This window comes from Papio anubis, chromosome 4 (genome assembly GCF_008728515.1).
Source record: "Papio anubis isolate 15944 chromosome 4, Panubis1.0, whole genome shotgun sequence".
NCBI classification, from domain to species: Eukaryota; Metazoa; Chordata; class Mammalia; order Primates; family Cercopithecidae; genus Papio; species Papio anubis.
The window spans coordinates 119,732,069-119,758,023 of record NC_044979.1 but is presented as its reverse complement, the minus strand read 5'-3'; the positions used below and the strand labels follow the sequence as shown (position 1 = coordinate 119,758,023).

General features: G+C 34.3%; 1 protein-coding gene and 2 pseudogenes across 3 annotated transcripts in view; all 3 read left to right on the top strand.

Moving 5' to 3' along the window:
• Window positions 1–25,381, top strand: part of ZPBP (zona pellucida binding protein) — a 150,305-nt gene extending 124,924 nt beyond the window's left edge. For all 3 annotated transcript variants that reach the window (XM_003895987.3, XM_009202967.2, XM_009202968.1), the window contains one exon: window positions 25,190–25,381. In XM_003895987.3, the coding sequence (XP_003896036.1) occupies window positions 25,190–25,284 (95 nt within the window). In that variant the 3' untranslated portion in view covers window positions 25,285–25,381. The remainder of the gene's footprint in view (window positions 1–25,189) is intronic.
• LOC108584989 lies at window positions 21,807–22,630 on the top strand (annotated as a pseudogene).
• On the top strand, window positions 21,823–24,122 carry LOC110742816 (annotated as a pseudogene).
• Window positions 25,382–25,955: the final 574 nt, after the last annotated feature.

The window sequence follows — 25,955 nt, the reverse complement described above, 5'->3', positions numbered from 1 at the left end:
AATATACCACTATTTATTTATCTGTCCAACTCTTGATCAGCATTTGAGTTGTTTCCAGGTTTTGTCTTGTGTGAATAAAGTTGTATGGACATTTATGTGTTAAGTTTTTATATGGTTATATGTTTCCATTTCTTTTGAGTAAATACGTAAGAGTTAAATTGTGGAGTGGTATGGTAAATATAAGTTAAAATTGTAAGAAGCCCCCAAACTTTTACATAGAAATTGTGTGATTTTCCACACCCACCAGCAATGTATGAGATTTCTAGCTTTTCAACATTCTCAGAAGTGTTTTCTATTGTCCATCTCTTAAAATTTTAACCATCCTAATAAGAGTATAGTATTATTAATTTGCACTTAATAACTAATGATATAAGATATCTTTTCATTTGCTCTTTGCACATTCATATGTATTCCTTTCTGAACTGTTTGTTCAAACCTTTTCCTGTATCTTTTTATCAGGTTATTTTTTAAAAATATTTCCTTATAAGATTTATTTACATATTTTGGAAACAGGTCTCTATGTGCTCTGTCTTCAGTTTCTCAGTGGTATCCTTCAAATATCAGAAATTTTAATCTTGACAAAACCAAATTTCTCAAATTCTTTCTTAATGTTCCAAGGATATTGTGTCTGTCCAAGAAATCTTTGCTTAGATCAAATTCATAAAGACCTTTTTCTGTTTTCTTCTAGAAATGTTGACTTTGTATCTTGTGGCCTTGCTAAATGCAGTGATAGTTCTAATAGTTTACTTTTGATTTTTAGGATTTTTCTTTATACCTAATCATATTCTACAAGAATAAAGACAATTTTACTTTTTTCTTAAGATCTGTTTGCTCATTATTTCTTTTTATTGCCTCTTGAGACTATTGTATTTAGAAAACTTTAAACAGAAGTGTTAAGAGTGGGCATGCTAATCTTGTTCCCACTATCAGAGCCCTCATGCTTTCATAATTAAGCATGACACTAGTTGTAGGCTTTTCATAAAAGCCATTAATCAGGTTGACAAAGGAAATTCGGCTTCCTATTTATTTTGATTTTTAATCATAAATCAGGTTGAATTTTTCCTAATGTCTTTTACACCCCAATTGAGATGATCACATGGTTTGCATCTTTTATTATGTTTTTATGATGCATTGATTGATTGGCATATGTTAAAGCACCCTTACATAAACTCCCCTAATATAAAATACACGTGATCATTTAAAAATATATTTTTAATTTTTATATGCTATAACATTTTAAGGATTTTTGTGTCTAGATTCATGAGGGACTTTGGTCTATAGTTCCCTTCTCTCGTAAATTTTTGTAAACATTTAGTGCTATATTAGGGCACTGCTATTTCAGAAATGAGTTGCAGTTCTTCCCTCTTGCCTTTTCATAAATGGTTTATGTAAAATTTAAATTCTTGTTTCAAATATTTAATTCTTCATCGAAGCTGTCAATGGAGGTTTATTTCAGTTTTGGTTTTCATGGAAAAGTTTGTATGTGTTTATGTATGTGTGTTTGATTTATTATGGCTCTTTGGAAATGAAATATTCATAAATATCATGTTTCAAACACATATCATGTTTCAAACACATAAAATAACAGAAATGATAGGGGGCAAGTATTCATGAATCATCCATTGAAAGAAAATGTCATATTCTGTTACATGTTTTACATTCTTTCTAAGATTTAGGGCAACTTTAACAAGACACAGGTGACACCTCCTATGAAGTCCTCAACAATCTTACTGTCTTCCCTCTCTCCTCAGATATATCCATTATCATATATTGGTCTTTTTTTAATCCTAATTAAACATTTTGTGCTATTAACACTTATTGGGATCATGAATAATGACAAATAGTATTGTTTGCATGATAACAGCAAAATAAATGATATTTTGCCTTAAGTAACTTTTGCAACTTGTTTTATTTTGGCTCAGCAATGACATACAATTAACTATACATATTGAAATTTTACAGTTTAGTGACTTCACATGTATATACCCATGCAGGCATCACAATGGTCAAGAAAAGCCCCATGTCCTGTATTTTGCTTATGCCCTTTTGTAATCTACCTTACCTCTCAACATCTGCTCCTAGGCCTTGATATGCTTTGTGTCATTACAGATTTGCATATGTTTTTGTAATTTTATACAAGTAGCCATGTAGTATATATATTCCTTGTCTGAATTTTATTAGTCAGCATAATGATTTTGAGAGTCATCCATTTTGTTGAATGTATTGTTTGTCCCTGTTTATTGCTGAATAGTACTCCATTGTATGGGTATACCACATTTTGTTTATCCATTCTTTCACCTGATAATGGACATTTGGGTTATTTCCAGTTTTAGGCCATTATAAATAAGGCTTCTATAAATATTCCTGTACAAGTCTTTGTGTGGATATATATTTTCGTTTCTCCTGGAAAAATACATATGACTGTGATTGCTGGGTCATATGGTTAGTGTATGTTTAACTTTATTTATTTTTAAGAAAAGCCAAATTGTTGGCTTTTGTAAGCCAATTGTGTCTATATTTAGGAGCCAACAATTGGCTTTATAAAGTGGCTGTATAATTTCCACTTGTGTTAACTGTGTAACACACTTATAACTTGTGTTATACAGTATAACTTGTGTTATACAGCAATATGTGAGGTGACAGTTGCTCCAAATCCTTTCCAAAGCATGGTGTGGTCAGTCTTTTTCATCTTAGCCATTCCAGTATGTGTGTGTTGTGGTATCTCCTGTGGTTTTAGTTTTCATTTTCCTGGTTAAAAGATATCTTGAGCATCTTTTCAAGTTCCAAATGGCTACTGGCATGTGTTTTATACTTCGTTCAACTATCTTTCCCATTTTTAAGTGGATTGTTTGTCTTATAATTATTGACTTACAAGAGTCCTTACAATAGTATGGGCAAAAGTCCTTTGCTGATATATGTGCTGTGAGTATTTTCTCTCAGATTGTGGCCCATATTTTTGTTTTTAAACAAAAAAGTTGGATAAGTATATTTTATTTATTTTATTCAATAGTTTATGTATATGTTTGTGTTCTAATACACCTTATCTTGCTCTGAATTCACAAAGATTTTTCTCCTGTTTGCTTTTTTCTTTTTCCTTTTTTTTTTTTTTTTTTTTTTTGAGACCGAGTCTCACTCTGCTGCTTAGGCTGGAGTGCAGTGGCACAAGCTCACTGCAACCTCTTTCTCCCAGGTTCAAGCAATTCTCTTGCCTCAGCCTCTGGAGTAGCTGGGATTACAGGCACGCACAACCACGCCCAGCTGTTTTTTTGTATTTTTAGTAGAGACAAGATTTCACCGTGTTGACCAGGCTGGTCTCGAACTCCTGAGCTTAGGTGATCCACTCACCTTGGCCTCCCAAAGTGCTGGGATTACAGGCATGAGTCACTGCGCCTGACCTCTGTGTTTTTTAATAGTATTTTGGATTCCGCATTTAGGTCCATGATCCATTTTGAGTTGATTTTTCTGTTTGGTGTGAGAAAAAGGTTGATGATCATTTTTTACCGTAAAGATATCATAATGATCCAGTACCATTTGTTGAATATACTTTTCTTCCTCTATTAAAATGCCATATTGCCTCTGTCAAACATTCAGCCAACTGCAATTATGTGCATTTAATTATGCTCCATTCATCTATGTCTGTTATTTGAACAATACCGTGTCTTGATTACTGTAGCTTTATAGTAACTATTGAAATAGCAATGATAATCCTCCAGCTTTGTTTTTATTTTAAAAATTGCTTTTTTCACTGTTTTTTGAATTACTGTATGCATTTTAGAATTAACATATCAATTTCTACAAACAATTCAACTGTAATTTGAATTGATTTCAATGACTCTAAAGACAAAAGTAATTAAATGTTATCTCCAATATATTTAGTCTTCTAAATAGTGAATATGTTGATTCTCCATGTGTGTAAATTCTTTTTAAATTTGTCTTTGGGATGTTTTGTAGTTTTCATTTCAGATTTCCAGCAAATCTCTTAGATTTATTCATAAGAATGTTATGTTTTATTTGCTCTCTTTTAAATTGAGTTATTTTAATGGTTATTTGATTTAATTATTTGATTTAATTTTCCAGTTAGCATGTTATTTGATTTAATTTTCTAGTTAGCATGTAATAATATGATTGATTTTTTAAAATATTAACCTGGATCCTGTGATTATGCTTAGTTCACTGGTTAGATATCATAATTATTCTGTAGATCCTTTTAAATATAAATATATGTTCTGCAACAGATTTAATTCTTTATTTCTGCTGTTTATGCTTTTTTTTCTTGCTTGCTTTATTGCAATGACTAGGTCCTCTAGTACAGTGTTACATAAAAATGTCAAAAGAAGGCATTCTTGTCCTTTTCCCAATGTTAGAGGAAAAGTAATAATTATTTCACTTTTAAGTATGGTATTAGCTGTAGGGTTATCTTAGATGTTCTTTGCCAGTTTGAAAACTGACAAAGAACATCTGAGAACACTTATTGTATTAGTATAGTAATTTGCTTTGATTGACTCTTTAATGCTGAACCAAGCCTTGCATTTCTGGGAGAAAAACCTATGTGGTCATGGTCCTTTTATTTATTATTTGATTTGTTAGTATTTACACCTTTTTCAAGAGTATTTTTCTGTATTTTTAAATAATGTCTATGTCGTCATTTTGGATTATGGTTATGCTGGCATTATAAAATGAGTTGGACATTGTTTTCTCCTACTATTCTGAAAGTGCTTCTATAGGATTGATATTATTTTGTCCTCTGATATTTAATGGAATTCACTGGGTTACCAGCTTGTTCTATTGATCTACACGTGTATCCCTCCACTAATAAAGCACTGTCTTAGTCTGTTTTGTGCTGCTATCATAGATAAAACAGAATACCACAGACTCCATGATTTGTCATGAAAAGACATTTATTGGCTCACATTTCTGGAAGCTGGGAAGTCTAAGATCAAGAGTCTGGCATCTAATGAGGACCTCCTTCCTGTGTCATCCCATGATGGCCAAAGAGAGAGTGAGATGGAGCAAGAGACTGACCTCTCAGCCTCAAGCCATTCTATAATTGGCATTAATCCATTCATGAAAGTCAAGTTATCATGACCTAGACACGTCCCGTTAGGCCCCACCTCCTAACACTGTTGGATTGGGGATTAAGTCTCCAACACATCCTTTTTGAAGATATATACCAATCATATACCATTTTGACCTTGACCCCAAAAATTCATGTTTTTCTCACGTATAACATACAGTCATTTTTCTCCAGTAGCCCCAAAAGTCTTAACTTGTTTCAGCATCAACTGAAAAGTTCAAAGTCCAGAGTCTCATCTAAATCAGATGTATATGGGTGAGACTCAAGGCACAATACATCCTGAGGCAAATTTCCCTCCAGCTGTGACCCTGTGAAATCAAACAAATTATCTACTTCAAAATATTATGGTTGAACAGGCATAGGATATATTTCCAAAAGGGAAAAACAGGTGAGAAGAAAGGGATAAATGGCCCTAAGGAAGTCCAAAACCCAACAAGGTAAACAACATTAAATCTTAAGCCTCCAGAATATTTTTCCTCGACTCCTTGTCCTGCCTTCTGGGCACACTGGGGTGGCAGTTGTGCCCTCAAGGGGTCGAGAAGCCACACTCCTATGGCTTTGTTGGGCATAGCTCAAGCAGCAGCTCTTGTAGGTTGGAGTCAGATGCCTGCTGTTCTCCCAGGCTGGTATTGGACTCGGGTAGCTCTACAGAGCTGGCTCTTCCCTCATAACACTGGGCATTCCCTAGTAGGGACTCTTGTATTGTGGCCTTGCTGTCATGGCTCTACTATGCATTACTGTAGTGGAGACTCTCTGAAAACCCCGACCACACAATTCTGCTGGGCATTGCTGCAGTAGAGGCTCTCTGCCGTGACTCTGCCCCTATGGTAAGTCTCTGCCTGGGCCCCCAGGTTTTTCACAACAAGGTTCTTTGAAATAAAGGTGGAGGAAGCCATGCCTCCACAGCCCTTGCATTCTGCCTGCCTCAAGACTTAACACCACGTGGGCACCACCAAGATTTGTTGTTTGTATTCTTACAGTCAGTGGCTCAAGTCCTATCTGGGGCCTCCTTCAGCAACACCTGGGTGACTGAGGAGCCCTGTGTCAGAATGCAGGGAGCAGAGACCTGAGACTTCCCTGGGAGGCAAGCCTCGATGTCCTGAGGGCCCACTAGGCCTCTCTTTTCACGTATATCCTTCCCCAGATCTTTGCACTCTGGGCCTGTGATGCGAGGAGTGACACTCTGGGCTTGTGATGAGAGGACTGTTTTAGCAAAAGTCCCACTTCTGAAAATCAATTTTTGATCTTATTCCACTCTGTGCTGCTGTAATAGAATATCTGAGACTTTGTAACTTCTAAAGGACAGAAATGTATTTCTCACAGTTCTGAAGCATGGAAAGTCCAGGATCAAGGTATTGACATCTGGTGAGGGCCTTCTTATTGTGTAATCTTATGATGGAAGTGCAAAGAGAGGGTGTGAGACAGAGAGAGAAACAGAGACAAGGGGGCCAAACCCAGAATCCACCCCCATGATAATGACATTAATCAGTTCATGAGGGCCAAGCCCTCATGGTCTAGTCACCTCTTAAGGATCTTACTTAATACTGTTATAATGGCAATTAAATTTCAACTTGAGTTTGGAAGGGACAAGCATTCAAACCAGAGCAAACCCTGTCTTCATTACTATGGTTAGTAAGTCTTAAAATTGGTGGTGGGATTTCTCCTACTTTTTTCTTCTCTCACAAAGCTAATTTTAGCTATTCTAGTTTCTTTGCGTTTCCATATAAAGCTTAGTTTATCTGTATTTACGAAAAAAATTATTCTAGGATATTCATAGCAATTGTATTAAACTTATAGTTCAATATAGGATTTGTGGAATTTTCATAATTTTACTGTATTAAATCTTTAGATCCATGAACATAGCATGTCCATCTGTTTATTTAGGGCTTTGATTTCTTTCATTGGTAGTTTGTAGTTAGCATCTTATAGGTCTTATACATGGTTGTTAGATTCATATAGTTATTTCATTTTGGAGGTAGTTATTATAAGTGGTATTGTGGCTTAAATTTTGGTTTGTAATCGTTTATTGCTAGTACTTAGAAATACGGTTTTTGTTCATTGCCCTTGATTACAACTACTTTGCTAAATTTACATATTTTTGGAGACTTTTCAAAAATAGATTTCTTGAAATTTTCAATGAGGGCATTGATATTTAGAAATTTCCATTTTTTCCTAATAAAAGCCACATGTAAAATGATAATTTTTTCAAACACTGCTTTAGATTTATCCCATTAATGTCAGTGTTATATATTCATTGTTATTAATTTCAAAATATTTTTAGATATTTAAGGTTTTTCTAGATAACTCAGTGTTCTTGATATTTATATAGTCAGAGGACATTTAAATTAATTTGATTGATTTTGTGGCTTGTTATATCTGTATTGTTGAAGGTACCATATCTGATTTAAAAATATGGATATTTTGTAGTTGTTGATTGTAGGATTCTATAAATGTAAGTAGATTAAAGTGGTTGTTTATGATCTATAATTTCGTCAGATTTTTATTCTTCTGAGACTGTTATTTCACCATATATGTCCTTCTGATGGATTATCATTATGAAATGTCTCTTTATGTCTAAATTGCTGTGTTGCTTGAATTTTATTTACTTACATTAGTGTAGCAATTCCGGCATTCTTTTCCTTACTGTTTGCATGATAAGGCTTTTCCCCCCTTCAGTTACTTTCAACCTGTCTATTATAGGCAGCTTATGCTTGAATCTTGCTTTTTTAGTCTGTCAATGTCTGCCTTTCTTTTAAAGTGTACATATTGTTTTCATTGTTTTCCATTTGTCTCCTCTCTTCTTTGATCTTCTCTTTCTGTCTCGTTAGAATATTTTTAATATTATAGATTAATCTGTTCAGTTGCATTTGTGCTGTATTTAATTCATTTAATTTTCTTTTGACTACATGTTTGTATGTTTTAGGTAGTCTACAGATTAAAGTATACAAATTTATAGTTTCACTGTCTACTTAATGTAGTACAACATTACATAAAATGTAGGATTCTTATAATCATTGAGGCTCTATTACCCAGCTACCCTCTCACTGCTCTTTATAATTGTCATATATGTTATATGTATATAGATATGTTATATGTATATGTGTGTGTATATATATAAACACTGAAAATTCCTCAAAACACTATTGTAATTTTCGATTTGAAGAGTTTTACATATTTTAAAGAACTTAAGGGGGAAAATGTCTGTTGGATGTACCCGCGTTTACCACTGTTGATGCTCTTCTTACATTTCTGCAGGTCTGAGGTTTCCTTTTTTATTTTGTTTTACCTGAAAGCATTTTCTTTAGCAGTTTTTGTAGAGAAGGTATGCTGGTGGCAAATTATCTTACTTTTCCTGAATCTCAAGGCTTTCCTTTATGTATAGATGTCTGTTCTTCATTTCTTGAAGGATATTTTCTCTGACTATAAAATTCAGCATTCTCAGCACTTTTTCTCAGCCCTTAAAAGTGGTGTTCCATTGTCTCCTGACCACCATGGATTCTGATAAGAAATTCCCAGTGACTTGAATTGCTCTTTCCTTTTACATTATTTGTCATTTTTCTCCAGCTACTTTTCAGATTTTTGTCTTTTCTCATCAACATTTTGATTATGTTTCTAAGCATGGTTTTCTTTGAATTTATCCTTTTTAGGGGTTCTTTGTGATCCTTAAATCTGTAAATTTATGTTTTTCACCAAATGACATATTATCGTTTTAAAATATTGCTGGATTTTCTATTGCCCCCTCTTCTTTTTGGACTCTCCTTCTGTAACAACTCATAGTTCTTGATATTGTACACTGCTTGAGGTTTGTTCTGTGTATTCCCCTATTGTTTAATTTTTTCCTTTCCGTTTTTCAGTTTAATTTATTGATCTAAAAGTGTTCTGACTTTGCTGCTATCATCTCCATTCTCTTGTTGAGTCCATCCAGTGAATTTTTTATTTCCAATATTCTATATTTAAATGTTGAGTTTTCTAATTTTTTTCTAGTTGTTTCTATTTATCACCTAAGATTTACTGTCTGTCATTCATTTTAAGTATGCTTTCACATGTCTCATGTAATGTAGTTATCGCTGCTGTTTTAAAGACATTGTTTGATAATTCACACTTCTGTCATTTTGAAGTTTGCATGTTTTGTCTTTACTCTTTTAATAGGTCACATTTTCCTTGATTTTTCTGTTTAGACTTAGTTTGTATTGTATGTTGTAACTGTGAATGTTATATTATGTATCCTCTAGCTTCTGTTATAATCTGATGGAGAAGGTTGATGTTTTCCTTTTAGCAGGAAATCTATCCAGTTATATTTAGGTAATGATAATTTAGATAAAGATAATTTTATCTTTCCTTCTGTGGGCAGTAATTGAAGTCCAGTTCAGGTCTCAAAGACTTCGTTATGCTGATTTTGGGTCTTTCTCATGCGTCTGTGTTCAAGGGTTAGGCTGAAATTTGTATGGTTTCAAATCTCAGTTCAATTCTTTAAGTCTTTGCTGGTTTGGATCTATCTGGTGTAGTGTATGTGTGGTTTTTGGGTTTGGCTAAGCTTTATCCAGGCTCGTACACAGAATTAGTGGAACCGTTTCTCAGCTTCTCTCCCTTCCAGGATATCTCCTTTACATCACAGTATTATTTGGCTTCATTCTTTGGTTTCATTGGCCAGAAATAGGGCAGGCCTACTATCCAAGTTTTACCTACCTGCCCAGTGCTGTTCTGCAACTCAGTTCACCCTTGTGGTAATAAATGTGAGAGAGAGAAAATGTAAAAACAGACAAACAGAATGGACACTCTTCCCTGTGTGAGTTGTTTCTTTCAACCGCCCTTCTAAATTCACTTGAATCTCTTCGCTTTTTAGAGTACTCAGGTAGTTATTTTACAATATAATTATTTTGAGTATATAATTGTAATCAATGGAATGGCTGGATATTAGTAGCTTAGACCATAACAACAAAATGGTAACTCCATGTGTAAAGGAGTTTAATTACAATTCAGTGGTTAGTTGATACAGGGCTTTTCAGATTTTCTGAGTCTGTTTTGATAATGTATATCCTCAAGAGTTTGTCTGTTTTATTTAGATGTCAAATTTATTCCACAAATTGATCACAATGTTCTCTTATTTTCTTTCTAATATCATAGGATCTGCAGTGATGTTTTATCATTAATTCCTGATATTATCCACCTACATACGTTTTTTGTTTTTAAGTTTTACTAAATTTTAATTGGAAGTTTATCAATTGTATTAGTCCTTTTAAAGAGCCAGCATTGTATTTATTTTCTCTTATCTGATTTCTGTTTCATTAATTTTAGCTAATACCTTCAACAGTTTCTAAAGTCTTTCCTTTCTTATCTGAAAATTAATGTGCTCTTCTTTCTTTAGTGTTTTTTTTTTTTTTTTTTTTAAATGGAGTCTCACTCTCTTGCCCAGGCTGGAGTGCAGTGGCGTGATCTTGGCTCACTGCAACCTCTGCCTTCCAGGTTCAGGTGATTCTCCTGCCTCTGCCTCCAGAGCAGCTGGTATTACAGGCACACACCAGCACGCCCAGCTAATTTTTGGTATTTTAGTAGAGACAGGGTTTCACCATATTGGCCAGGCTGGTCTCGAATGGCTGACCTTGTGATCTGCCTGCTTTGGCCTCCCAAAGTGTTGGGATTACAGGTGTGAGCCGCTGCGTCTGGCCCTTTCTTTAGTTTCTTGTGAGAATAGCATAAAACATTGATTTCATACCTTTCTCTTTTTTCTTATGTAAGTATTTAAAGCCTTACATTTCTACCTAACATTGCTTTATCTGTAGCCCACTGATTTTATTTTTATTGATTTTTAAGTTTTTGATAAGTCCAAAATATTATCTAATTTTGTAATTTTATTTAGCCAGGTCTTATTTATTAGTATATTGTTTAATTTTCATAACATCTGGTCAATTCCAATATAATTTTTGTTAATCTACAACTAAATATCTTATGTTCAGAAAACATATTCTATATCAATTCAGTCCTTTCAGTTGTTCTAAAGATTGTTTTCTGGCCAGAAATCTGGCACATCTTGATAAATGTTACATGCTCCCATGAATAAAAAGTTTATTCTGATATTTTTGGTTTTAGAAGGTTAATCTTCTATATCCCTATTTTTTAATTTTCAACTTGTTATATCAGTTTTTGAGAATGGAATGTTTGAAATTCCTAGCTATCATTGTGAATTTGTCTATTTTTCCTTTTAGTTTTGCCACATATTTGAAACTCAGTAACTAGTGAAATAGACATTTAGGATTGCTATATTTTTCCTGATCACTTCCTCCTCTGTCATTATGTGGTACATTTTTATATTCCTGATAATATTTCTTACATTGAAGCCTATTTTGTTAGATGTTAATATAACCATTCCAGCTTTCTTATGTTTAGTGTTTATATATTGTACCAGTTATTTAGATCCTGTAAACACTTCTGCTTTGCCAATTTGCAAAGTTCTTGGTAATATACTTTGATGGACAAAATCTTAATTTTGATGAAGTCAAAGTTACGTGTGCTTTCTTTTGTTACCCATGTTTTTGGTGTCAGATCTAAGCATTTATTGCTGTATCAAAGGCATGAAGATTTAGCCTTATGTTTTGTTCTAGGAATTTAATAGTTTTAGCTCGAATTTATTGAGGTCATAAATCCATTTTGAGTTGATTAATGTATTTGGTATGAAATAGGGGTTCAACTTCATTTTTTGGCAGTTGGAAATCCACTTGTCTCTTTACCATTTGTTGAAGAGACTATTATTTCCATAATTAAAATACTTGGCACCCTTATAAATAATGAGCTGGTCATGGATATATGCACTTATTTCTGTTCCATTGGGCTATATGTCTGTCCTTGTGCCTTTGCCACATTATTTTGATTACTATTGCTTTGTAGTAATTTTTGAAATTGGGAGTTATGCATCTTCCAACTTTGTTTTCCTTTTTCTAATTTTTTTGCCTATTTAGTGCCCTTTGAATCCAACATAAATTTAAGGGTTGGCATTTCCATTTCTTCAATAAAAGCTGTTGGAATGTTGGCAGGGATTGTATTGAATCTCTAGATCCCTTTGGGTTATATTAACATCTTAACAATATTAAATGTTTATTCTCATGAACACAGAATATCTATTTAGGACATCTTTAGTTTCTTTCAGCAATATTTTATAGCTTTCAGTGTATTTTACCTCTTTAGTTGCAGTTTGGTTTTGATTGTTTGATTATTTCCCTGATTATGGGTTATGTTTTCCTGCCTCTTTTTATGCATGGTAATCTTTGTTGGGATTCCAAACATTGTGAATTTTGCCTTATTTGGTGGTGGATATTTTGATATTCCTAAAAATTTGTTTCTTCTGAGTCTTTGTTTTCACATGCAATTAATGCATTTCTTGGAAGCTGTTTGATTATTTTATGTCTTGCTTTGTAATTTGATAGGTGGTTCTTGTTCAACATTCAGTCCAGAGGTAATTGTTTCTTACTGCCTTTTCAAGTGCTTTACCCAGTGTCCTTTGAATTTTGAGTTTCTCATACTGGCTATTGGGAACAGACACTGTTCATTATCCTGAATGACTGCCAGGCACTATTCCCTCTATTGCTATCAAAATAGATGTTCCTTTTCCCAGCCTAACAGCTTCCTCACACATACCTGCTGATTGCTGTTGTGTAACATATGTAGGAGAAATATTCTACTCATCTCCAGGGTCCCCTGTGTATGTAGCTATCTCCTCTCTGGGACATAGTCTTAACTCCAGCAGTGTTGGTCTTCTCTGACTCTTAGGTTGGTCTCCTCAATTGAGGGACTTTGCTGGGCTCCACCTTAGTTCCCTGTAACATAATTTGAAAACTCACTCAAGACAGTAAGCTATGGAAGTTAGTTTACTAATTTTAGGCTCACAATTGTAGGGCTCACATCTTCTGTTTCTCATTTCCAAAGAATCACAGTTCCTTGTGGTTTGATAATTAATGTCTTGAAAACCATTTTTTTCCATGTATATTGAATGATGATTGTTATTTTTCGTTGTTTCAGGCAAGGTGATACATGGATTTCCTATTATTCCATCTGGTAATAGCTCTCTTCAGGCTAAGGAATTTCCTTTAGTCTTTCTTTTGTAACTTTTATTCAGGAGTACTCATGCAGATTGATTGTATAGACTGCATGTTGCAGGATTTGGGAGAACATATTATTTTGTTACCTGGATAATATGTCTCTCTAATTTTTATTACAAATTGTTTTTTTACCCTTAGTTTTGAAAGTAAAATTTACTTTTATATCTAGTAAACCATTGCTTCATTCTCTTCTAGCATTTATTGTTTCTGATGAGAAGAGAGCTTCCAGTTATATAAATCCCTCCACCTTGCCTGTAATACGATGGGCTTTTACATTTATTTCCTGTATAGCTTTGAGAATTTCTCTTTATTAAAACTCATTTATCTTTATGTTAAACTCATATAGAAATTCTCAAAGCTACACCGGAAATAAATAGCAGTTTGACTCTGTAGTGCCTAAAAGTGGAGTTCTTTGTATATATTGTGTGGAATGTTTGCCAGGTATCTTTGACCTGTTAATTTACGTCATTCATTAAATTCAGTGCTTTTAATTATTTATTTATTGTTTTATGCATGATTGGCCTCTCTTTTTGATTATCAAATACACATGTGTTACACCAATTTATACTGGTCCACAGATTAAATGAAGCTCTATTTATTTTTTTAATTGAGTTGAAATTCACATTAATTAAAATTCACTATTTTAATGAGAACAATTTAATAGCATTTAGTACAATCACAATGTTTTGCAAACAACTCTGCCAAATTCCAAAATATTTTAATCACTGCAAAAAGGAAACCCCATACTTATTAAAAAGTTACTCCTCATTCATGTCTACCATTACCCCCTGGCAACTATCACTATACTTTCTATCTTTATGGATTTATTTATTCTGGGTATTTAATATAAAACACAACAATATGTATTATTTTGTATCTGGCTTCTTTCACATAGCATATTGTTTTTGAGATTTGTCTGATGTAGCATGTATCAGTGCTACATTCTTTCTTATGGCTGAATAATATCCCATTTTATGTATATATACAATTTGTTTATCCATGCACATTTGGTTATTTCCACATTTTGGCTACTGTGAATACTGTTGCTGTGAACATTCATGAAAAGTATACACTTAAGTGCCTATTTTCAGTTCTTTTGGGTACACACCAAAGTGGAATACTGGGTCATTCCACTTTATTCTATTTTCCACTTACTTTGTGTTTAACTTTTTGAGTATAAGCCAAACCATTTTTCACAATAGACATACCATTTTACAATCCCATTAGTAATGTATGAGAGTACCTGTTTCTTCACATCCTGGCCAACACTTGCTATTTAAAAAAAAAAAAAAAAAAAAAAAAGTTTATTCTAACCATTCTAGCATATGTGAAATAGTGTCTCATTCAGTTTTTATTTGTATTTCCTGAATTATGATGATGTTGAGCATTTTTTCCTGTGTTTGCTTGGTGGGCATTTGTGTATCTTTTTTGGAGAAATGTCTACGTAAATCCTCTGCCAGTTTTTTAACTTGGGATTTTGTTTATTTGTTTTTGAGTAGTAAGGGCTCTTTAGATATTCTGTATGTTAGATTCTTAGCAAATATATGCTTTGCAAATATTTTTACGTGTTCTCTGCTTTTCTTTTCACATCCATAATATTGTCCATTTGGTCACCGTTTTGAGATGAAGTCTAGTTTATACTTATTTTTTATTGCTTTTGCTTTTGGCATCATATCTAAGAAACCATTGCAAAATCCAAAATCATGAAGACTTACCCCTATATTTTTTTCAAAGTGGTCATCAATGCATTTTGAGCTAAATTTTATAAATTGTGTGTTGTAGGAATCCAACTGCATTATTTGACATGTGGCTATCTGGTTGTTACAGAATAATTTGCTGAAGAAACTGTTCTTTCCGCATTTCATTGTCTTGGTATCCTTGTTGAAAATCAGTTGTCTTAGATGTATGAGGTTATTTATGAACACTATTCTGTTTCATTGGTGGTAGGCCTTTCCTTATGCTAGTACTACACTGTTTTGATTATTATGGGTTTGTAGTAAGTTTTGAAATTTGGAGGTGCAACTGGAAGCTTTGTTCATTTTTTAAATTATGTTTTGAGTATTTGGGACCCCTTGCAATTATACTTGTTTCTTCTTAGGAAAGTTTTAGCTGTCTCATAAGCATGAAAAAATAATCTAATATTTTATTTCAATAATTTCATATTTTTGTTCCTTTACTCTCAGGCCTATGAAGTAAGGATATATACCGTATTAATTTGTGTATTTATATGTGTATATATAAATAGACATATACATGTACTAACACATATAAAATACATATATACACACATCTTTTAAAGAATTATGATTTTTCTTTTACTGATTGTGATTATTACTAAAACTTACAAAAATGTCTTATGTATAGAGATCATTGTTTTTATTCTTGTTAAAAGCTGCCAGTTTTAAAATGGTTTGTCCAGTTGCATAAAATAAAATTGTCATGGTTGAGATTTTGTGATTGCTTTGCATATGTATATATTAATTTGGCTGAAACTTATATTTTTATGTTAACAGCATACAGCTGGATTTTTAAATACCAAGATTGAGAATCTATCCAGTCAAGACTGAGAATTTACCTAATTATAAATCTATCCAATTATAGTTATTTTAACCTATTCACATTATTATAGACCATATGTGTGAAATTTGTTTGTACTTTTGTGATTATAACACTATTTAAAATTTTTATTTTTGTATAATTTTCCATTATATGAATATATCAGAGTGCATATGTCTGTTTTATTGTTGGTTGAGATTGATTGTTCTTAATTTTTTGCTATGACACACAGTGCTGTAATGAACATTTTTGTTTATATATTCTGTTCAAGATTCTTAAAGGTCTTTATCTAATATATCAGACTATTTTTCACAGTTGTTTTTATTAATACATTTCCAACAGTAGTGTGGAAGAAACTCTTATTCCATATCTATGTGAATTCTTGGCATAATCAAATTTTAGATATTAGCTAATTTAAATATACGAATGCATATATATAACATTTTTATTATGGTAAAATGTACATAACATAAAATTTAACATTTTAAGTGTATTTAAATGTATAATTTAAATACACAGTGGCATTAACTACAGTCCCACTGTTGTGAAATCATCATCAGCATCCATCTCTAGAATTTTTTTCAACTTCTAGACTGAAATTTGATACCCATTAAATAATAACTCCCCATTCCCTTCTCCCTCCAACACCTGAAAACCAGCATTCTACATTTTTTCTTGACAAATGTGACTACTCTAGATACCTCATATAAATGGAATCATATAGTATTTGTCTTTTTATGACTGGCTTATTTCACTTAGCACAATATTTTTAAGATTCATCCATATTATAGCATGTGTCAGAATCTCCTTCTTTTTAAGGCTGAATAACATTCTATTGTACGTATACACCACATTTTGTTTTCCATTTATTCATTGATGGGCATTGGGCTGCATCCACCTGTTGGCTATTGTGAATAATGCTGCATTAAACACAGGTAAGCAAATGTCTGCAAGATCCTGCTTTCAGTTCTTTTAGATGTATACTGTGTTAGGCTGCCATATTAAAATTTCATGGAATGGGTGGCTTAAACAACAGAAATTTATTTTCTTGCAATTCTGGATGCTAGAAGTCCAAGATCAGTTTTTGCAGAGGGCTCTCTTCTTGATTGCAGACAGCCACCTTCTGGTATTGTCCTTACATGGCTTTTCCTTGGTGCATATTCATGGAGAAAGAGATAGCAGTGTTTCTGGTCTGTTTTCTTGTAAGGACATTAATCTTATCAGATAAGGGCCCTGCCTTTATTACCTTATTTAAATTTATCTCCTTAGGGACCTTATCTCCAATATTGCCTCATTGGAGATTAGGGCTTTAATATATCAATTTGGAGGGACACAAACATTAAGTCCATAATGTGTACAAATATCTCTTTGAGACACTGCTTTCAATTCTTTTGAGTATATACCCAGAAATGGGATTGCTGATTCATATGGCAATTCTATTTTAATTTCTTAAAGAGCCACCATACTGATTTTCCATAGCCACTACACCATTTTACATTCCCATCAGCAATGCACAAGGCTCACAATTTCTCCATATCCTCACTAACACTAGTTATTTTCCATTTTCTTGATACTTGTCATCTGATTGTGTTTAAAGTGGTATCTCATTATGGTTTTGAGTTGCATTACCCTAATGGTTAGTAGTGTTGAGCATCTGTTTATACTTATTGGCCACTTGTATATCTTCTTTGGAGAAATACCTATTCAAGTCATCTTTCCATTTTTTAATTGGGTTGTTTGGTTGTTGAATTATAGGGGTTTAAAATTTTTTTAAAAATTAACCACCTATCAGACATATGATTTGCAAATATTTTCTCCTATTTTGTGGGTTGCCTTTGCACTATATTTGATAGTGTCCTTTGATACACAAAAGGTTTTATTTTTGTAGAACCCAATTTTTCTTTTAGTTCTTGTGCTTTTGGTATCACGTAAAAGAAATCAAAACAGGGAGAAGGCAGAGTAAGATGGCCAAATAGAACCCTCCAGTGATTATCCCTCCTGCTGGAACACCAAATTGAATAACTATCCACACAATCAAGTACCTTCATAAGAATCAAGCATTAGCTTGGATACCAGCTCTGTGGAGGAGAGCAACAAGTGGGCTCCTGGAGTCTCCAGGTCCAGGTCATTGCTTCTGGATAGCATTTCTGGACCTTCTCTGAGCTAAGAGGGATCCTACTGCCTTGAAAGGAGAGGCTCAGGAATGACAGCATTCACCACAAGCTGACTGAAGAGCCTTTGGGCCTTGAGTGAACATTGGTGGTAGCCAGGCAATACTTGCCGCAGGCCTGGGGCAATGATGGTCACAGAGAGAGACTACTCTGCTTGAGGATAAGAGGGAGGGAAGAGTGGGAAAGACTTTATCTTGCAGCTTTGGTGCCAGTTCTGCAGCTGTAGGATAGAGGACCAGGTAGATTCCAGTCCCTGGCTCCCAGCTGGCATCTCTGAACCCAGTCAGGGCTGAAGAAAACTTGCCAACAGGAAGTGAAGGATATGAGCCTGGCTGGACTCACCACCTGCTTATTGTAGAGCCCTTGGGTCTTCAGTGAACATACGTGGTAGTTAGGCAGTGGTCACTATGAGTCTTGGGTGAAACCCAATGCTATGTTGGCTTCAGTTCTCACCCAGTGCAGTCACAGGTGGTGGTGGCCACAGTCACCCCTCCTCTTGTTCCAGTCAGTTCAGTACACACAGAGCGACTCTGTTTGTTTGGGGAAAAATAAGAGAAGAGAACAAGAGTCTCTGGCTGGTAATCCAGGGAATTCTTCGGAATCTTACCCAGGACCTCCAAGGCAGTGCATCTGCAAGTCTGCCAGAGCCACATTGTTACTAGGCTTGGAGAGCCCCTTAATGCAGATATAGGTGCAGTGACCAAAGACTTCAATCACAACACTGAAGTCTCTTTGAATACCTAGAAGGCCTTCCCGAGGAGGATGGGTACAAAAAAGCCCATACTGCAAAGACCACGATAAATACCTGACTCTTCAATGCCAAGACATGGACAAACATCTACAAGCATCAAGATCATCCAGGAAAACATGACCTCATCAAATGAACTAAATAGGGCACCAGTGATCAATCTTGAGAAACAGATGGAGAATTCATAATAGCTATTTTGAGGAAGCTTAATAGAAGATAACACAGAGAAGGAATTCAGAATCCTGTCAGATAAATTTAATGAAGAAATTGAAATAATTAAAAAGCATCAAACAGAAGTTCTGGAGCTGGAAAAACGCAATTGATATACTGAAGAATGCATCAGAAACTCTTAACAGCAGAATTTATAAGCAAAAGAAACAATTAGTGAGCTTCAAGATAGGCTATTTGGAAATACAGTCAGAAAAGACAAAAGAAAAAAAGAATGAAACATGTCTAGAAGATCTAGAAAATGGCCTCTAAAGGGCAAATCTAAGAGTTATTGGCCTTAAGGAGGAGGTAGAGTGAGAGGTTGGCATAGAAAGGTTATTCAAAGGGATGGTAACAGAGAAGTTTCCAAACCTAGAAAAAGATATCAGTATTCAAGTATGGGAAAGGTTTGGACACCAAGCAACTTTAACCCAAGTAAGACTACCTCAAGACATTTAATAGTCAAACTCCCCAAGGTCAAGGATAAAGAATGGATCCTAAAAGCAGCAAAAGAAAAGAAACAATATACAATGGAGCTCCAGTACATTTGTCAGCAGACTTCTCAGTGGAAACCTTATAGGCCAGGAGAGAGTGGTATGACATATTTAAATTGCTGAAGGAAATAAAGAAAAAAACTTGTATCCTATAGTGGTATATCTGGCAAAAGTATTTTTCAATCATGGAGGAGAAATGAAGACTTTCCCAGAAAAACAAAAGCTGAGGGATTTCATCAGCACCAGCACTTGCCTATAAGAAATGCTGAGGAGAGTTCTTCAATCTGAAGGAAAAGGATGTTAATGAACAATAAGAAATCATCTGAAGTAGATACACACAAAAAAAGAACATTATAATACTGTAATAGTGGTGTATAAACATATCTCGATTAGAAAGACTGAAAGATGAACCTATAAAAATAATAACTACAACAACTTTTCACAACACTGTATAACAAGATATAAATAACAAAAAATCTAAAAAGTGGGGGGGGGGGCGATGAAGTTAAACTGTGGAGTTTTTACTAGTTTTCTCTTTGCTTGTTTGTTTATGCAATCAACATTAAGTTGTCATCAGTTTAAAATAATAGGTTACGTGATATTATTTGCAAGGCTATGGTAACCACAAATCAAAAAACAAAACAGATATATATATATATATCACCAGAGAAAATCACCTTCACTAAAAGGAATACAGGAAGGAAGGAAAGAAGGAAAAGACTACAAAACAACCAGAAAACAAGTGACAAAATGGCAAAAGTTATTCCTTATGAGTAATAACATGGAATATAAATACACTAAACTCTCCAACAAAGAGACGTAGAGAGCTGAATGGATAAAAACACAGGACCCAACATTCTGTTGCCTGCATGAAACATACTACACCCAGACAGACACACACACAGACTGAAAATAAAGGGGTAAAAAAAATTTCATAAAAACCAGAAAAGAGCAGGAGTAGCTATACTTATATCAGAAAAAAATATATTTCAAGATAAAAAGTATAAAAAGAGACAAGGTCATTGAATAAAGAAGTCAATTCAGCAAGAGGATATAACAATTCTTAATATATATGAATCTAACACAGGAGCATCCAGATATGTGAAGCAAGTATTATTAGAGCTAAAGAGAGAGACCCCTATACAATAATAGCTGGAGACTTTAACACCCTACTTTCAGCATTGGACAGATTATCCAGACAGAAAATCAACAAAGAAATATCAGGCTTAATCTGCACTATAGAACAAATGAACCTAATAGATATATTCACAGAACATTTCATCCCACAGTTGCAGAATACACAGTCTTCTCCTCAGCCCATGGATAATTCTCAAAGATAGGCCTCTTCTCCTCAGCACATGGATAATCCTCAAAGATAGACCATATGTTAGGCCACAAATCCAATATTTAAAAAGTCAAAAAATTGAAATTATATCAAGTATCTTCTCTGACCACAATGGAATCAAAATAGAAATCAATAACAAGAGGAATTTCAGAACTGTATGAACACATGGAAATTAAACAATATGCTCCTGAATGACAAGTGGCTCAATGAAGAAATTAAGAAAGAAATTTAAAAATGTCTTGAAACAAATGAAAATGAAAACATGAGGTACCTAAACCTATGGGATACAGTGAAAAAGTACAGGAAAGTTTGTTGCAATAGGCACCTATATCAACAAAAGCAGAAAAACTTCAAATTAGCAACCTATTGATACATCTTAAAGAACTAGAAAAACAAGGGCAAACCAAACTCCAAATTAGTAGAAGAAATAAAGATCAGAGCATAAATAAATGAAATTGAAATAAAAAATACAAAAATCAATGAAATACAAAGTTATTTTTTAAAAAGATAAACAAAATCAACAAACCTTTATTCAGACTATGAAAAGAAGATAAAATAAATGAAAGTAAATAAAATCAGATAAAAAAATAGACATTGCATCTGCTGCCACAGAAATTCAAAGGACTAGTAGAGGCTACTATAAGCAACTATATGCCAATAAATTGGAAAACCTAGAAGACATTGATAAATTCTTAGACACATACAGCCTACCAAGATTGAACTGTGAAAAAATCTAACAACTGAGGAGACCAATAACAACTACTGAGATTGAAGCTGTAATAAAACAGGTCACTTCAGCCAGGCCTGGGAAGCTGTGAACTCATTTACCCAACATAAGCCGGACTTAGCACATCAGTTCCCATCTCGTCGCCAAGATGGTAAAGCCCCAGTACAAAAGGACAGTGCACCATCAACCTCTTCAACACAAGCACAAACCCAGACTGAGTCCAGGAAGCAGGAGGTCAAAACACGAGGGACCAGGCCACAGTCTCAGGCCTGAATATGTACAGGCAAAAGAAATACAAGAACAGTTTTGGTAAGATCATTAAGCCCCTTGAATATCAACCAAAGGTGGCTTCTGGCACAGTGATAAAAGTACAGCCAAATATTAAATGGTTTGAAAATGCACATGTGATTAAGCAGTCATGATTACAAAAACTTCAAGAGGAAGTGGATACAGTTACGAAGGATTCATACAGAGTTGTCATGAAGCAAAGCAAGTTACCAATGTCTCTTCTCTAAGATTGAATCCAGCCTCAACTCAAAGGTGCACATTCCTGATACTGAAAGTTCCTGATACTGAAAGTTTTAAAACTACATTTGGCCCTATGTCACAAAAGAAGCAACCAAATTTATTTTCAAGTGATATGCAGTCTTTTATAGAAAATACTGAAATGTCCGCTGAGAGCTATGATAAGTTTCTATAAAAGATCATGATTCAGTAACTGAAGACACTGGTGTGATAAATGAAGCACAAGAAGAGATATGTAAAAAGGGACAGTCCAAAGGAATATAGAATGAGCTCTCCAGGGTTACAGATTCACCAGATGCTGTAGTTCAGGTTGCTGATGCTAGAGATCCAGTGGGTTACCCGTTCCTCTCACATTGAGCCTTGAGCCTCACTTGAAAAATAATAAACCTTGGGAACACCTTATGTTTGTACATAACAAATGTGACCTTGTTCCAACCTGGGCAACAAAATGATGGGTTGGATTAGCCAACACTTGCTTTCCATGCAAGTCTTACTGACCCCTTTCACAAAGGAGCATTTATTCAGCTTTTGTGGCAGTTTGGAAAGTTGTGCACTGACAATAAACAGATGAGTGTTGGGTTCATTGACTATCTAACTGTTGGCAAGAGCTCTGTGATATAAACATAGTGTTCCAAGAAAGTTTGCAATGTGGCCCCCATTGTAGATGAAATATCTGGAAATACATTACCTTGATATATTGGTTATGCTTGATTGACTGTCCACGTTTGGTTTACTCTTCCAAGGACTTGAAGACAGACATTGTACTAAAAGGAGCTGTTTAAGTAGGAAAAATTAAGGCCCCTGAAGACTGTATTGATGTATTTGAACAAGTAAAGCAAGAATATGTCAGCAAGACATAAAAGATTAATTATTGGGAGAATGCTGAGGACTTTATTGAGAAGCTAACTTTCTGGACTGGAAAGTTACTGAAGGGTGGAGTAACTTACTTACTGACTGTGGGTGGATAGTCCTCAATGACTGGCTGAGGGGGCTGGATTCCCTTCTTTGTCAAGCTGCCTAATAGAGAGCCCCTTGTGGGCCCCCAGCTTTCACCTTCCTAGTCTGTGAAAGTTGCCACAGAAGCAACCCAGAACAATCCAGAAGAGGAATTGACAGAAGGAATACCAAAACTGTAGGTGAAGTGACAGAATCTGTGATTGAAAAAGAAAAAGAAGAGAATAGTCATTGGGATGCTAACTCAGAGATGCAACAGATTCTTGTGCATGGGTTCAGCAACTTTGGCAAACCCAATGTGGTGCCTCAGTCTTCTGAGGATGACCCAGTTCCTGTGGATATGTCATATCTGGAGAAAGAGCTTGAGAGCTTTTCTACTGAAGAAGAGGAGCAGAAGCAGGAGATGATGAAGAAGAGTCTTACTAGGAATCTGAGGAAGAACATATGGAAAAATCACACCAAAGCCATTATTAAAGCTCTAGATGAGAATATTGCTAAATATCAGAAGTTTTTAGACAAAGTTAAAGCCAAAAAGTTTTCAGGAGTCAGAATATCCAAGGGACTAAGTGAAAAACATGAAGAGCAGAGAAAAATATCTGAAGAAGATGTAGATGATGCACAGTATCTACCAAAAAAGGAAATAAGCAGAAGTCACAGAGGGAAGAGGAACATTCAAGCAAAACTTGCAGGATGCTTACATCTAAGGAATGGAAGTGAGCAGTACAGCAGCAACAATCCGAAAACATTTGTGTGCACTACTGTGAAACACACAATGTGAAAAATACAAATGAGAAGCAAAAGAAGACCAGTGACTCAGAGGGACTGAAGTACAAACACAAAAATTCAGATACTAGCAGTAACGTTTAAAAGGTTGTATGTTATACAAAAATATGCAAAAAAAAAAAAAAAAAAAAAGAAATCATTGTGAAACCCAGTATCCTGAAGCTTTTCACCAATGTCATCTTCTAAATGTTCTACAGTTTTAGCTCTTAAGTCCTTGATTCATTTTGAGTTAATTTTTGTATATGGTCTAAGAGTCCAACTTCACTTAGTTGTCTATGTATATCCAGTTTTCCCAATACCGTTGGTTGAAAAAAATTATTCTTTCCCCATTGAATGATCTTGGCATCCTTTATGAAAATCATTTGTCCCTATATGCAAGGATTTATTACTGGGCTTTCTATTCTGTTCCATTAGTCTGTATGTCTGTATTTTTTGCAGCACCACACTGTTTTGATTATTGTAGCTTTGTAGTAAGTTTTAAAATCAGAAAATGTGACTTTCAACTTTGTTTTTCTTTTTCAGTATTTTGGCTATTTGGAGTCTTGAGAAGGATTTTTGGTTTTCATGAAAAAAATGTTATTGGGATTTTGATAGAGATTGCATTGAATCAATAGCTTTGTGTAGTGTTAACACCTTAATATTGTGTTCAACCCATGAACATGATCTGTCTATTTATTTGTGTCTTCTTGAATTTATTTCAACAATTTTTGGTAATATATAGTATACATTATTCCAACACCTTGGTTGAGTTTATGGTGAAATATTATTTGATTGTATTTTAAATGGAACTATTTTCCTAATTTCCCTTTGGGATTGTTTATTGTTAATATACACAAACAGAGTTGATTTTGTATGCTACTACTTTGCTGAATTTATCAGGAGATTATTAGAAAAAAACGCAGTCTCTTTTCACCTAAAATACAGTTGTTATGGCCATGTGTGAAGCACATTTGGTTCCTCCTGTAGTGTTGACCTCTTGTGGCTTCTGCTATATGACTTAAAGCAGGGGTCCCCAACCCCCAGGCCAGGGAACATTACTGGTCCATGGCCTGTTAGGAACCAGACTGCACAACAGGAGGTGAGTGGCAGGCAAGTGAGCATTATAGCCTGAGCTCTGCTTCCTGTCAGATCATCAGTGGCATTAGATTCTCATAGGAGTACCAACCATATTGTCAACTGTGCATGCACGCAAGGGATCCCGGTTGCACGCTCTTTACAGGAATCTCAGAGTAAGCAGTTAAAACTTTCAGTATATGATTCCATTTCCATGAGGTATGTAGATTAGTGAAACTCATAGAAACCAAAGGTATAATGGTGGTTGCCAACAGCTGTGGAAACAAGGAAATGGGTATAGAGTTGCAGTTTTGCAAGATGAAAAAGTTCTGTAGATTTGTTGCACAACAATGTGAATGTACTTAATACTACTGAAGTATACACTTAAAAGAATTGAGATTAAAAATTTTATATTATGTGTATTAGGAAAATACTACTTATTAACTTATTCTTTTTTCACAGTGATCTGCAGCCCTGGATCATATAACCCCCGTGATGGAATTCATTGCCTTCAGTGCAATAGCAGCCTGGTGTATGGAGCAAAAACGTGCTTATAAGCCATTATCTTCAGTTATTCAGTAGTTTATTAAATGCAAAGTATATATTTGAAATATTAACATATAATAAATCATTATTATGCCAAAATTAATCACATTTTACAAAAAATGGTGTCATCATTTTAATCAAATACTGTATGTCCAAGTGCTTTATGAGGGCGAAAATCCCCTAGTCTTTATCCATTAATGCCAAACCTACATATGATTCTAAAATATTTCTTGTACCACTGCATTTTAAAAATAGTTTCAAATATACTGCATCAAGCTAGCCCAAAAGATTTTTCAAGATTTTTCAGAAATATTCTGTTTTATTTTTGCTATATGTTCACTAGATCCAGGCCACCATATTATTCTATAATAACTTTAATTTCAGCTTGTTTCATTCTTTTGATTTAAATGTATGGGATTTTATTCATTCTAGTTTCACCTTTCACAGTTTAAGGCCATATTTAAAGCCTGGGGTCTTACTGCAATTTTTAGCTTCTTTAATATAAGGCCTAGTTCCAAATACACTGTAGATTTTTAATATAGCTCAGTGTGACTATCTTAAACTTTTTCAATTTTAAGTCTCTTAAATTACCTTTTCAGCATTTTAGAATGGAGTAATTATTCTATGTGCCTAAATTAATAATTGAACTTTCTTAGTGGAAAGAGAGAAAGAGAGAAAGCGA